At 49.7% G+C, this 15,281-nt stretch overlaps 1 protein-coding gene across 3 annotated transcripts in view; it reads left to right on the forward strand.

The window, feature by feature from the left end:
• The window catches only part of SMG6 (SMG6 nonsense mediated mRNA decay factor), a 214,872-nt gene that overhangs the window by 186,433 nt on the left and 13,158 nt on the right, over positions 1-15,281 (forward strand). For all 3 annotated transcript variants that reach the window (XM_069482148.1, XM_069482149.1, XM_069482150.1), the window contains 2 exons: positions 5,218-5,394; positions 9,303-9,449. In XM_069482148.1, the coding sequence (XP_069338249.1) occupies positions 5,218-5,394; positions 9,303-9,449 (324 nt within the window). The remainder of the gene's footprint in view (positions 1-5,217; positions 5,395-9,302; positions 9,450-15,281) is intronic.

A 15,281-nucleotide genomic window follows, 5' to 3' on the forward strand; every position in this document is an offset into this window, starting at 1 on the left:
ACAGGCTCTGAATCTGTGTTTTCCCATCCTACGCTACTGCCTCTGTCTTCAGAGTGCTTGTGCATCCCTGTGGCCAGTCTCCCTCCTGCCTTCTGCAGTCTGCTCCCTGCCAGGAAGCCCCTCCCCCTAGGAATGTGAATAAACCATTTCCTCTGTCCTCCTAGCTCCAGAGGATTCCCTGTGTGGTATTTTTTATTTCTTGTGTCTGAACTTTCATTGGCAGACCCCTTCTCAGGCTGACCCACCCTTGGCCAATACAGAATTGTGCTTCCCACCCTTCAGTCTCCTGTGAGGGTGAGTCGTACATAGCTAGAGGTTCCCAGTTTGCAAACACACATTAGTCTGAGTTAAATTTCTTGTTGCCAATCCTGTAGGCTTGCCTCATTAAAGATGATAACTAACCCATTGCTAATTGACCTCAGAAGCCAGCCAACCAGCCTGTATTTTACCAGCCTTGGTGTTGGATTTGTAGGCTATTTTAAGGTTTCTTAATAATCTCAGCAAGACTTCACTTTCCTGTCTGCATCTTATTTGCTCTAAGGACATTCTGTAAAATTAACAAGCTATAAAGTTTGATTGTACGTTTCAACAAATGTGAGAATAATTGGCTCCATTTAGAGAAACAAGAAAAACAACCTGTAAACTTTAGTTTGTGGGGGAAAACCCGTGTGATTTTTCTCTTTAACCAAAGGAGCAGTAGCAAGCTGGATTTTTTAAGACTAGAAAAAAAGAACTGGCTGATAGTGCAAGTTTAAATTCTGACTCCCCCAAACCAAAAGTTCGGAAAAAGAAATTTTTCAAAATGACTAGCCTCTGGGGTGCTTGTGCCTTCTAAGAAGAGGCCTGTTTGGAGAAAACAGGGACCCAATAAGAATAGAGTGAGTCCCTCATTCCCTAGAGCTTGCATCCGGAAGCCTGGTTCAGTTTTCCAAACCCTCCTCATATTCCCTGGCTAGATTGAGGGTTTTCTCCCTTCACCATGGTTGCTCTGAGGTGTTAAGAGGTCTTGCAACTCAGAGTACATCAGTATGTGGTACCTGGTGCTTAGTTCCTTTTCTGTCTCTCACCCTCCCACACCTTCCATAAGGCAGCATAGATCTCTTTTTCTGTTCCCTCCAGGGCATCTCTTCCCAGGCTGTGCTTGTCCCTGATGAGTGGCTGTGTGGAGAGTCACTAGTTTTCAGAGAACACCATTCTTTTATACTTTTCCACCTCCCCACCTCAGATACCCCCAGACTGGTAACCCAGTCTTCTCTCTTGACCTAGAGGTTTCTTCCTGCATTCCTCAGTCCCTACTTACCCCATGCATGCTCACATTCTCTCTCTCTAAGGAACTGAGCCTGGGACAGGCCAGCCTTCTGCATCACCTCTCCACATCTCACTTTCGGTTTTCCTTTCTGCTTGGTTCTTTGCGTGTGGACAGGATCGGGGTGATAACTGGAGCCCTGAAGCTAGAGGTTTCAGTTCCTGCGGATGGGGCAAGCTGCCTCAGACGGCCTTCAGGGGAAGAGAAAGGGGCTTTCTTTGGGTGCCTTTTTTTCAGCTTTTCCCTGACCTAAAGCCCCAGTTTTTTTCAAAGCTGATTGGAACGATTCATGTGAGACGTTTTGTCCATTAACTTTGGAGTTCTTGATAATCTCCTACACAGTGAGTCTCCCTCCAGAAGGGACAAGACTGCCTCTGAGAAGGTGCACTGCAAGACTCCCAGGTTCCCCAGAGTGCTCCCTGCCCAGCAGTGCTTTACCCACTCTCAGTCCAGCCCCACCTACTGCAGCCCAGGAAGGGGGCTCTCCTGCCCGCTCTTTCTCCTGTGGAGCACCTAGCGTTTGCCCAGAGCTGGGATGTACATGCCACTTACATTCTCTGTTTCTCATTGATACAGAATGGAAAAATGTGCTCATGAACAGAGTTATTGTGAGGATTATGTCATAGACTTCATCTGGACTCCTTCCTTTCTAAGCAGGGAGTCCAGCTTTAACCCCTCTCCTACCAGGAAGTTCTCCTTGGCAAAGCAAAAATAATCTTGGAGTTTGTATTTTTTAGGTGGTTTGAAAGGCTTTCTCCATCATAATATCTTCTATTAACCATATGTAAACTTTTGTTTCTTTTGTGGGGTGTTTTTGATGTTTTTGGTTTTTTAGTTTTTTTTCTGACTCAAGCAGTGGAAGCTTTATCTAAGAGAATATTCCCATAAGCCTCCTATAGAACTCCAGGGTCAAGAGATGTGGTCCTGTCCCCAGTGGGCTTATTCCTCCTACCTTGAGGCAGAATGCTTTCCCTGACAGGCCAAAGGGGAGGTCTGCCTCTCAGTTTCTCCATCTCCTCAATGGCTTGAACTCTGCATTTCTGATCCCACAGTGTACTTTAGACACCTCAAGAGACTGCACAACCTTGGCTGTTCTCCCTGCTGGTTGGATTGCAAAGGAGAGAGGATACTCTTTCAAAAGACTAAATGACTTTTCTTTCTCCAAACAGGTAGAATCCTTTTCTGGCCTCTCAGCACCAGCTCAGGAACCCCAATAGATTAAAGCCCTTTTGCAAATCAGCCAGGAGTGTCCTTGCCCTAGGGGAGGAATTAATGACCATAGCAGACACAATCCCCAAGGAAACTAGGTTCCTTCTAAATGGGGTGAGAATGAAAACCAGGGGGAACTCCTTTATTGCTTGTGTGACCATATGATGGACATTTCCCCCTGACCCTCTAAGGATGTGCCGCAGGCAGGCTCAGGATGTCTGCATCCCTGGGTCCCGCTGTGCCCTGGAAATCCTCATCCCCAGGTGTCCCACGTCCACACATGTGTCCTTTCTCTCTCTTGGCCAGAAACCACACTATCTTCCTGAGCCACTCAGCATACCATCCAGCTCGTGTTCTGACAGCAGCAATACTCCTGCCCACCTGTCAGCACACACTCCTGCAGCACACTCTCCTCTCCTGGGCAGGTTTCTGATGCAAACTGATGGTGTACTTCTCACCATCCAGATGAGGCTAAGGACCCTCTCAGTCTTTTTCTCTGTCTTCTTCTCACCCGTTAATCCCCACCTTCTCTCCATTTAGCTGCAGCAGCCTCACACCAAAAAGGAAAGTCCTGGACCCATTACATAATTCTCCATGGTGCAAGCAGTAGCTGGGGCATAAGGTCAGAGGTCATAGTGGGGTCAGGTGGCTGACACACACTGTAACGACAAGGTGGTTAAAATTAGACCACAGAGAGGAAACTGGCAGTCTTGTGGAAATGCAGAAGTTTCCTCTACAAGTGAGAGGCTAGGGATGCAGGGAGGCCACTGTGCGTGCTGCCTGCCAGGCTATTACTCATTTCAGCTCTGTTCTTTAATGCCTTTTAGCCCCTGCTTCTGTATTTCTAGCCTTCCTCATCACATGTTTGAATACACGCGATGGAACCGTGGTTACCTGCCCTGGCCCAAGGCGAGTGTCCTTCCTCCTTCATGGAGGTAAGCCCAGGACCAGGCACCTCAAACTCAAGGGGCTGTCCTTTTTCTGAACCTTCCTGGATAGCTGAGAACCTTTTGGGTCAACCTCTTAGGTGGAGATGCTCAAGGTACTTAGTCTGAGATTCCAGCCTATTGTGGTTATAGGGCCATTGGTGTGGGAGAGCAGGAGGATCAGCCCAGGCAGGGAAGAATAGGTTTGGCTTGGCAAAGGTTGCAGAGGATGGAGTCATGGAGCACACCGTTGGCTGGTGTTGCTGCACTTTCCCTCGCCGGCCAGCCAGCAGAGTGGTGCTCATTTCCACAGTGTCTTAAAGAACATGGATCATCCTTGCTTCATCTGTCCTCTGTGGTACCCAGCCAAACTTCCCTGAGCCTGTCAGTCTTTACTATGAGCCTGCCGTGTGTCCAGCTTATCCTTACAACTCTTGTCAGTGAAGTATGAAAAGTATAAGATGCAGTCTTTGCCACCAGAGGGGTAGCTGTCCAGATGAGGGAGATAACATATGCACCTGTAAAACGATGAGCAAACAATCAGAGACAGTCTCCAGATTAGTACTTCCCTGTGTGATGCAGACACATGTAAGTCCCAGGTCCCTTTCACATTAAGGAGTGGGGAAGAATTGAGAGGGGCAGGGGCATTCAGTGTGGTCTGGAGTCAGTGCTGATGAGGAGGCTGCCCCCTGTGGCATATCTGGCCACTGATGTGTTTCCCATGTGGAATGCCCTTCAACTTTCGAGCTCCAGATCAAGCAGGGCCCCTCTCCCTTGGGGAGAACTCTACCAGTAGAGAGGAGAGGAGAGGGGAGGGGAGGAGAGGGGAGGGGACCCCAGAGGCCAGAGATGAAGATAAGGACATGAAAAGGCTAGAATGCAAAAGGGTACAAGCAAAGCAGATGGGTTTGGAAGTGAGGGCATGCATGTGTGGTCCCTCAGGAGGGAGGACCCCAGACTGGGTGACTGTGGACATTCCATCCAAGACACTTACAAATTTGACAATTGCTCAAGATACTGAATTTCATCTTAGCTAAATCAGCCCCAGCTTCTCTGACGGTACTGGCTTGTGTGCTAATGTGGCCACATGGGACCAGGTTGGCGTGAACCCCTGAAGGAACAGAGCTTTGGTGAAACACCCCCACCTGCTCTGCCTGTCTCCCTCCTCCTGACAATTTCCTGCCTGACCCCAGTCTCTTGAGTATGAGAAGCTCTTAGGTGGGGCAGGAACCTGTCAGGGGAAGCCCAAAATGATCTGGATGAAATGAAACAGCCAAGAAAGCCCTCATCATTCATTTTGCATTCCAGCTGAAAGTTCTCCTTTGGGGAGTCTGGAGACGGGGAGTGGGGAGAAAAGTGGAGAGTGACAGCAAGCTGTACGTTGTAAAAGCCAGCATTTTACACTCTACTCTTCCTTCTTCTGATTAGAAACCAAACTTAGAAGTTAATTTATTATTTTTTTATATCAGGACTTTAGTAAAAGAAAGGCAAAAGCCCTGAGGGCACCTGTCACTGATCCCAGGGTTTTCTGCTGCCTTAGATATGACCTGAGAAGAGACCATGGTGACTTCCTTCAGAGGATCTTGTCCTCAGCCTGCCCTTGGCCCTCGCTCACCACCTTGCACACACATGCACACTCCGACTCACTCATTCTGCCCCTTCGCCCAGTAACTGTGACACACATCTCATATACCCCTCAGCCAACAAGCGATGTCTCTCATCTTTGTCTTCCCTTTCAGAAAATGCTGTTTTTCTTCTCTCCCTCTCATCCTGTAGGTTATTGCAGCTGACTGCAAAAGGGTCACAGTGCTGAAGTATTTTCTGGAAGCCCTTTGTGGACAAGAAGAGCCTCTGCTGGCATTCAAGGGTGGAAAATATGTGTCAGTGGCACCCGTCCCAGACACCATGGGAAAGGAAATGGGAAGCCAAGAGGGAAAACAACTGGAAGATGAGGTACTATGCGGGAAGAGCCCTCTGTGGCAGAGGGAAGGCTCCCTTCCCCTGCACCCCCCACCATAGCTTCAGCTTCTATGCCTGGTTATTTATAACCACTCAGAGCAGTGTCTATATTAATGTGACTAGCCAGCTTCTCAAGAGTGCACTCTGCTGGTGCCCCTTCCTGCCAGTCCACCCCAGTGCCTCCTTCTCACTCTGCTACAAGTTCCAGATGCTTCTTTTTAATGTTGCATTGGAGGAGAAGGGAGGGAAAGAAAGAAAGAGTTTAATAATGTGCAGCTCTGGAGGCTTAGGAAAGGGAGTGGAGAGAGGGGGGTGTTAGGGTTCAGGCTAAGGATCAAGTTTATAGATGTGTGGAGCTCAGTGCAGCACAGGCCTGAACTCCAGCCTCCAGCACACGTACAGGAAGAGCTGACATTGCTGGCCCCATGTGGAAAATCACCCCCTCCCCCGGTCTGCCCTCCCTCCCTCTCTCCCTCCCTCCTGCACATCCTGATGTGATTAAGGAATTCTCCTCTTGTTTGTTTGCCCTTGGTTGTTCCTGTAGCCCTTGCTTCACTCCAGACTGTGTGTATGTGTGTGTGTGTTTGTGTGTGTGCATGCATGAGCCTGTGTACCCACTCCTACAAAATCCCACTGGCAGTTGCCCTGCCATGCATTTATGTGTCTTTCTGGGGGTGACTGTTGATGTGGATCTGTGTGTGCTGGATTTGTGTGTCAGTTTAAGTAAACACTGCTGCCAGCTTCCCTGCTGCCTGTGGGTTCTGAGTGAATATGAGTGTGTGATGGTGTTGGAGCATGTGTGCGTTCAGTATCACTGCCAGCTGCCCCGCTGGATGTCTGGGTGTGGGTAACTCTGTCTGGGTATTTGTGCACACACACCTCATTTTTGCCTAAAGGTTGACTCTTTCCTTCTTTTTGCCCCACAGTGTTAAAGACAAAGGGAACTTAGGTGGGGAGGAACGTGGGACTGAAAGAAGGGACGGAAGCAATTCTAGCCAGAGGCCAGGTCACCCATAGGCCAACACAGTCATTTGGCCTGCAGCAGTCTCAAGCGCCCGGTGGAGCAGGGGTGGGGTGCAGGGATGAAATCAGCAACAGGCCAAGGAAGCCAGATGTCAGCTGGAAGCTGTCGTTTGTGATCTGAAGCAGTGATAGAGTGGCCACCTTTGGATCAGAGTCTTCAGAGCAGCAGAGTCTTGGACTGGCTTCATTAGAATAGCTGGAGAACCCCACCCCACCCCTGATGACACAGGGCTCAGCTTCCAGGACAGAGGTGGTTCCAGGGATAAAGCTGAGCCCATGATTCCAGACTCTCCAGATGAAACCTGGGCAGGGAATAATGGGAAAGAATGAGCTGTCAGCGTTGGGAGCAGACAGTGGGGTTGCTAAAGCCATCGAGGTGTCCAGGCTTCAGGCAGAGCAAAGCAGTGCCACCCAAACCCTGGGCACTGTGTAGGAAAGCACGGGTGGGCAGCACCTCAGCCAGTCATCTCACCCACAGTTTGAGGCTGAGGCAGGCTGTGGAGGGTAAGCAAGACTAGCTTTCCAGGCTTGCTGGAAGAGATGTCCTCTGGCCAGTGGAGCCTGCAATACCAAATCCAGTTAGGCAAATAAGGCCCAGAGAGAGGCACTGTGTAATAGCCAAAGAGGGCCTCCTCTACTCTTACAAGGAACAGACCAGCTCTCTGGTCTCAGATCTTGGCCATGCCACACTCTCTCTCTCCTTCTAAGGCTTATTGACCAGACAAAGGTTGTGACCCACACCAGGCTGCCCACTTCTTCCTTTTCCCACGAGCCTCCTGGGTTCCTTTATGTTAGTGGCCTCTGGGAAACCCTACTTACCCTGGTCTGTGTAATTTCATAACCCTGCACTTCCTCGTTTGCTGTGAGAGCTGAGCAAACCTCAGACAAGCTTCTCTGACCCTCTTTTGACCTCAGTCAAGCTCACTTCAAGCCCCATGATAACCGAGTATATCCTTGGTCAGAGCACGCAGAGGCATTGTTCCCCCATGGCCAGGCAGGCATCCTATCTCACCCGCTCTGGTCCAGGTTAACCCCATGAACAAAGAAGTGAATGTGCAGAGAGAGTCGTCCTCCTTCCCATGGCCCGGGCCTCTGTGAAAGTGAGCCCTGTGACACTACAGCGTGTGTGTTGTCAAATGAGTGGTGACCGTGGACCTCTGAGACCGCTTAGGATAGCAGCAGTTCTGGCCCCGTCCTCAGATCTCATCTCTCCCCAAACTGCAAGACTGAGTGAGGCTGTTCTGAAAGTAGTGAGTTATCTCACTTGATTGTTCACCGTTACAGATTGAACTCCCTATTCCGCTACTTTCCCCCTTCTCACTATTGCACTTGACTAGTCTTAAAAAAGCGGGGGGGGGGGGGGGGAGCAGGAGAAAAGACTGAGTCACTTAAGCTGATTAGGAGAGGTAGGGGGAGATGTTTCTTCAGACATCATTCTTTGTGAACAGAACAGAGTCCAGTTCCTTAAGGGATACTACTGAAATGCCTATCTTCCCACCTCCAGATTCTGCTCCCAAGAGAAAACATCCCCCCATCCATACATTTTACTAACTGCTTTCAGCCAAGAGAATCCATCTGATTATTATCTGAAAATGGACAGAAGAGAGAGAAATTTGTACTGAACAGCCGTGGTGGGGCCTGTGGCAGGCCTGACGAAGCTGAGCCAAAGGGGATAAATCTGGGCTTACGGTCTAGAATTCAGGACCCCAACCCGGTGGGCTTGCCCATTATTATTGTACACGCACAGACTTTGGAGTCAGGCTCACTTGGGTTTGAATCCCTGCTCCTACCACTTACTAGCTATGTGACCTTGAGCAGGTTGTTTACCTCTAAACCTCAATTTGTTCACTTATAGAATAGGGATGGTATAATAGCACCTATTTCACAGGCTGTTGTGAGGATTAAATGAGTTAATACATGAAAAATGCTTAGCCCAGTACCTGGCCAATAAAAAGCACTCAGTGAACAGTAGTTATTATAATCATTGTCATTATCATCCAGTTAGGAACACAGGAATCTTCTACTAAATCATTCCCCATGTACCCATGCTAACTAACCCTGTCCCTCAAAGGAAGCTCTCTTGGGCAGCTGCATGTTCTCTACTGACCAAGGCCAAAAGTGAGAGAGCGAGGGCTGGAGCATGGGACCACCCGGGGAGTGATGGCTGCTGAGAGCTGAGGCTGCAAGAAGGGAGGTGCCATCCCTGGGGAATGTTCCGCCAGCCTGGCAGGAGGCTCCTTAAGCTAGCCAGACACCTCCTACCCTGCCCAGGCCCTGGGAGGGCAGCTGAGCAAGGTCATGTCATGTGAATTCCTGTAATGGGGCCCAGCCGCCAGGCTGTGGTCTTAACAAGAAACCAGGACAAGTTCTGCTGAGCTACAGCATCTGCTCCCTGATGCTGTCTGGGGCAAGGGAGCTTCCACGCCTAAGTCCCAGCTGTTGGCCAGAGTTGATTCCTATCAGATCATTAGCATGAATTAGATTCAAATTGGGTGATTTAGCTTTCTATTTTGTTTCCCCCTTGAATCATTAGTGATTTCAAAATGAAATAGACCCAGAGTTTGATTTTATGAGTATGTGCAAGGGAGAAAAAAGAATGCAAGTGCAAGTATCTATGTGTGATTGTGAGTGACTTACGGTGTAATTCTGTGACGAAAGAGCCCTAGAGGGTAAAGGGGAGCAGTTGGAGGGGAAGACTGACAGCTTCTGTCAACCCCCCACTCCTTTGCCTGAGTAGAGGGAAGCACACGCTGTGTGAGGCCCTTTGCAAGGGATGGTCCCAATCAGAATGGGTAAGGGGCTGAAAGGGCAGGGGGTGGGTTCACGAAGTGCTGTGCGTTCAGTCTCCTCTTTCCCATGGTCTGCTCTGCCACCCAAAGGAGGAGGACGTGGTGATTGAAGACTTTGAGGAAGATTCAGAGGCTGAAGGCAGTGGGGGCGAGGATGACATCAGAGAACTTCGGGCCAAGAAGCTGGCTCTGGCCAGGAAGATAGCCGAGCAGCAGCGTCGCCAAGAAAAGATCCAGGTGAGGCCTGCCTGGGGAGGGTGTTTCCCATCTGGGTGGCTGCTGGATAGGGCATGAAGAAGATGTGGGCAGGAGTAGGGGTGAGCAGGATTATCTCAGGAAGGGTCTTACAGTGTCCTGTCTAGCTCTACCCCCATTTTCTCACTCCACCACTAAATTCTGGTAGCATGCTTGGTGCCTGGAGTCTCCATTATCCTAGGCTCCAAGGTAGGGGCAGAGTCTTCTCAGAGAATCTGATAAAAGCCCCCCCCCCCATGAGGATCTATAAATGCATACCACACATATATAATCTTTCATACAGTTTCAGAGTTGTCCTGAACTATCTCCATACACTCCTGGAGAAGCCATGGATTCTCAGTTGAGAACACTTGTTCTTGGGAGCAGAGAATGCAGTGGCCACAGTTGACTTGTCTGTATACCCAGGGTAATAGAAGAGCCCCATCTGCACAAGATATTCTCTATACCCTCCCAGAGAGAAACTACTTAATCTCCTCATGGACAGTTTCACCACCATCAGCCCTCTTGTGGGTCCATGCCGTCACTTCCTGCAAGTTTTTCTTTATGGCTATCCCAGGTCTGTTCCCTTGCACTATAAGTACACTTACCCTTCTCTAGGATTCAGAGCAGATGGAGAAGAAGCAGTCATGCTCTCCTCTTTAAAGACTAACTCTGTGCATGGGAAAGCATTAAACCACCCTGCTCAGCCTCTTTGGGGATGTCTGTTTCCGACCTTCTCTTCAGCTGCCCCTCTCCTTTGGCGTAGGGTTTAATGCATGTGACCAGGCGGACCTGATTACAATCCAGGCTTTACCACTTAACTAGTTTTGTGACATTGGGCAAATTATTTAACTTCTCAGAGCCTGTCTCCTCATCTGCAAAATGAAAGTGGTCATAGCAGCTACCTCTTAGAGTCTCTACGAGGCCTACATGAGAGAATGCACGTACAGCACTTAGCACAATGTATGGCACATAGCTCCATAAATGGCCACTGTTGTCTGATATTCATCTAATCGCCCTACTCCGGGAAAGGAATGAAGACCAGTTAGGGTCTATCATTCTTCAGACACATTCATGTCACCTACTGCCATCGGAATCAAGTGTGTAATACCTCTACCGCGATCATCCATTGCAGTGTGGCTGCCTCCTCAGCCCTACCATGTGTCTATGTGTAAACCTCTGCAGCCCTTAAAACAGCATCACCCTCAAGCTTCTTTTCTTCTTCTGTGGCTCTTTTCTTCCTTTCCATCGGTTCTCCCAAAAGTCCTGTCTGTACTCACTACCTCCATTTCTTGACTCTCAACCCGGCAGTTAGAAATTGTTGTGTGAGAAATCACCAAGGACCTGTCTTCATGAAATTTCAGTCCCTGTCATAATTGACTTGCCTGCAGCTTTGGGCCCTGAAGCTACCTTCCTCCAGCTTTAGTTTAGCACAGATGAATACCCTTGTCTTCTCTCTCTTGACCAGACCACCCTCCTAGGCGTCCTCACCACCAGTAGAAAGCTCTCCTTCCTTTCTATTACTCCCTAGTCTCAGCAAACTGAGTTGGTCTTAACAAATATTTGTTCAGTGACTCAATAATAGTAGCAACTAGAGCATCATCCAACTTTTAGACTAACCTCGCTTTTAACTTTCAACCCCTTGTATCTAATCCTTTTTTTTTTTTTTTTTTTTTTTTTTAAGAGACAGGATCTCGCTCTGTCTCTCAGGCCAAAGTGCAGTGGCACAATCATAGGTCACTGTAACCTCGAACTCCTGGGTTCAAGCGATCCTCCTGTTTCAGCCTCCTAAGTAGCTAGGACTACAGGCGTGCACCACCACACCCGGCCTGCATATATAATTTTTAATCAAATCCTATCTGTTTGCTCCTTTATTCCCTCCTATCCTCTCTATTTCCATGGCCACTACTACTACTTTAGTTGAGGTACTTTCTTGGATTGTAGTTACCCTCTGCATTGCACAGCTCCAGTAGTTGCCATTACCTTGTTTCTGTGAATGGCATCTCCTGGAGTTCTGTTGTACGAAGTCTGCCACAAGGCTCCTGTTTCACCTCACTGTCTCCATCATTCTGTTTTTTTTTTTTTTTTCTTTTTTTGAGACAGAGTCTCTGTCGCCCCAGGTAGAGTGGTGCAGTTGTATCATCATAGCTCACTGCAGCCTCAAACTTCTAGGCTCAAGTGATCCTCCTGCCTCAGACTCCCAAGTAGTTGGAACTATAGGCATGCCCCACCATGCCCAGCTAATTTTTTTCTATTTTCGTTAGAAACGGGGTCTCGCTCTTTTTCAAGCTGGTCTCAAACTTCTGAGCTCAAGCAATCCTCCTGCCTCGGCCTCCCAGAGTGCTAGGATTCCAAGGGTAATATATAGCCTTTACTAGTTACATGACATTGGGCAAATTATTTAACTTCTCTGAGCCTGTTTCCTGATCTACAAAATGAAAGAGTTTCCAGGCGCAGTGGCATGTGCCTGTAGTCCCAGCTACTCTGGAGGCTGAGAAAGGAGGATCGCTTGAGCCCAGGAATTCAAGGCTGCAGTACACTATGATCACACCTGTGAATAGCCACTGCACTCCAGCCTAGGCAACATAGCCAGACTTCATTTCTAAAAAAAATGTTTTTTTAAATGGTTATAGCACCTACCTGTTAGAGTTGCTGTGAGGCCTCGGAGTGAATCACAGAGCATATGAAATGCTTATCCAGACACTAAGGCCTCCTGCCTAGACAACGACACTAACCTTCCTCTCCAATCACTCTCCCTGGACGTGCTCTGCCCTTTCCCACTCTAAGGTCTTTGTTAGTGCTGTCTCTCAAACCAGAGTACCCCTTTTTTTGCTCCACATTTCCTGTTACCTGTTGAAATTCTATTCTTCCTTCAATCCCCAGATGAAACTTCATCTCCCCAGTGAAGCCTTCCCTGATTCCCCCCAGGAGGAATTCATCTCTCTCTGCTCAGTATTCCTGCAGCATTGATTTATTCTTCATTTGTAGAACTGCTATCATGTCTCATGTTACAGTTATTTCTGGACTTGTTTCCCATATTGTACTATGAACTCCTTGGAATCAGGACCATGTCTTCAGCTCAGTTTAGTAAATGGTGTTGCGCATTTACTATGCTAGTGGCTGGGGAACACAGGAATGAACAAACAAGTCACATTTCAGAGGGTGCAATGTAGTGGAGAAGCCAGTTTTTAAACAAGTGATTTGAAGCGTGAATGGGCGTCAATACAAAAGGACAGTCTGGGACACTGTGGGAATCCATCCCTATCTAGGTGCTGTGTTCAGCTTTGCCTCTCCAGTGAAAGGAATACCTCAAAAATTGGAGGTCTTCAGTAAGACTTGACTCACAGTGCCCCTGGCTGGCCTTGTCCAGGCAGGCTGTTCTGCCCGTCATCAGCTCCTTCTGAGGAGGCTGCTCAGGCCCAGGCGCTGAGGGCCTGCAGTGAGCCGGCCGGAGCAGGGGCTGCCATGGCCCCTTTAAGAACAGGCCCCACATGCACCGGGCTGGCGGCCCTGCCTCCTGTCAGCCTCCTTCCTCCAGCCTCACAGCCACAGGAGGATTTCTCAGCAGAGGAAAAATTCCCCCCTTCCCTTCCCCCCCTCTCTTTAATGCCCGGGGCCCTTCACTTCCATAATTCTTCATTTTCCAGCCTTGAACGTAAGCCAGACACATCTGTCTGGCCATATGCGTGAACCCTGGAGTCTGTGCCGAGGTGGCTGTAAAACAGGGCCGGTGAAGGCCCTTCTGGGAGAGCACACACATGTGTGTGCCCTCGGGCCATTGGCTCCCTGCCCAGAACCACGGGGGCTTCAGCGCTCCAAACCCATGTTAACCTTTTCTTATTTTTCCTCTTTTTGTTTAATTTAAGGGGGGAAAATCCCAAGGAAAAGGTATAAATTGTCCTGGGAGTGGGAGAGAGGCTCCTAGCTAGAGAGGCCATTATTGTTGGCAGGTACCTGGGTCACACTAATACAATAAGGAAGAAAGGAGCATCGAGTGAATTAAGATTGGAGAGATGGGCTGTAAATTACACTGCTCTGAACTCCATCGGTCTCCAGGGTGTTAACCGAGAGGTGTAAGGCAAGTCCCCAGCTCCCAGCGCCTTTTACAGATGCAGCAAAACAGGAACCACACATGTTTGGGGAAGGGGATATGAAGATGGGGTTGAAAAAAATCCTCCTGGCCCCCATGCTGGCTATAAAGTCCAAGTGAGATCTGGGGCTGTAGCCACACCCCCACTTCCCTGCTCTTACCTAGACCCCTGGGCCTAAGCTCATCTGTGGGGATGGGGGGAGGTGAGGCCTGGCCTCCCTTCACAGCCTGTCCCTCACTGCTTCCGGAGTTGCACAGAGGCTGGTAAGTGGGGCCGACTAGAGGTCAGAAAAGGGGTGTGGGGAGCTCTCAGGGCCCGTGCAGCTGGAGCTGCAGCGCCCCAGCAGGCCCCTGGATGCTGGGGGTGCCAAGTCCGCCCACCCAGGGCTTAGAGGCCACACTCTCCAGCTCAGCCCAGGCTTTGCCTTGTTGCCTGAGACGGCTCCTCATCTGGGGTTGGTCCTGCCCACCTTGCTGCTTTCCGCCTGAGTTCTTTTCATTCCCATTTCCATTCTTGGGAGGTGTCCAGAGACCAGAGCAGGGTACATGGTTTGTCTGGGAAATTGGTCAGAAGTGTTTCATTCCTAACCAGGCCCCCAGGGCAAAGCAGTCACTGAAAATCTTCCTCCAGGCACGAGGCGTGGCCTCTTGGCACCTCGTACTGGCCCTAGCCCTGTGAATCCCCCGCCTCCTCACTGCGTCCATGAGGCTTTGCTGTGATTTGTGCTGCTGTCGGGTGGGGTCAGGTTTCCTGAGCAGTTGCAAACATCCCACCTGAAACATAACAGGCTCTTCCTCTGGCCACAGCTATTGTTTCCCTCGGCATTATGGCCACAGTCTTGCTCTGTAGCCAGCAATGACATGTGTTCTGAAAATAGCTTTGCTCCCCTGTCCCCTTCCCGCCCACCCGCCCTCCTGAAGATGCAGTCACTCCTTTGTGGTGGCCCCAGGAGTTCCACTCTAAATATAGCTGCAGTCCATTCATACTGCCACCCAGCTAGGGGGGGCTATTATGGAACAATGTTGTGCACAGAGCCCCCCACACCTGTATGGAAGCTAGCGGAAGGCAGACACTCAGCCCTGGCTCCTAGCTGTCGGAGGCAGGGTGGGAGCCAGCACACTACCAGGCCAGGGGCACGTTCACGCCAGGGCAGGAAAGCACATCAGCCTGCAGAGCTGGGCATCCGCCCTTCCCACCCAAGCCTGCTCCAGCTTCTCTGCAGACTAGGGTGCTGGGCCTCCAGTTTTCACCATCTGCTCCTGTCTTCCTGGCTCCAACAGCTCTCATGGGGCCCTGTCCTCCTGCAGAATGGTCAAGGCATTAGCTAAAACACCTTTGCTGCTTCTTGGAGCAGGCTCAGAGGTGTAATGCTTAGACCTGCCACCCCCTTTCCACCAGGAAAGGGCACACTTTGGCTTTTTCAGAACAAGAGTTGCCAGTTAAAATTCAATTTTTTTTTTTTTTTTTTTTTGAGACAGGATCTCACTCTGTCACCTGGGCTGGAGTACAGTGGCATCATCATAGCTCACTGCAACCTCAAACTCCTGGGCTCAAGTGAGCCTCCTGAGTAGCTGGGACTACAGGCATGTGCTATCACACCTAGCTAATTTTTCTATTTTTTATAGAGATAAGGTCTTGCTATGTTGCCCAGATTGGCCTCAAACTCCTGGCCTCAACCAATCCTCCTGCCTCAGCCTCCCAGAGTGCTGGGATTACAGGCGTGAGCCGGGCACTGGCCCAGTTA

Source organism: Eulemur rufifrons, chromosome 9 (genome assembly GCF_041146395.1).
Source record: "Eulemur rufifrons isolate Redbay chromosome 9, OSU_ERuf_1, whole genome shotgun sequence".
NCBI classification, from domain to species: domain Eukaryota; kingdom Metazoa; phylum Chordata; class Mammalia; order Primates; family Lemuridae; genus Eulemur; species Eulemur rufifrons.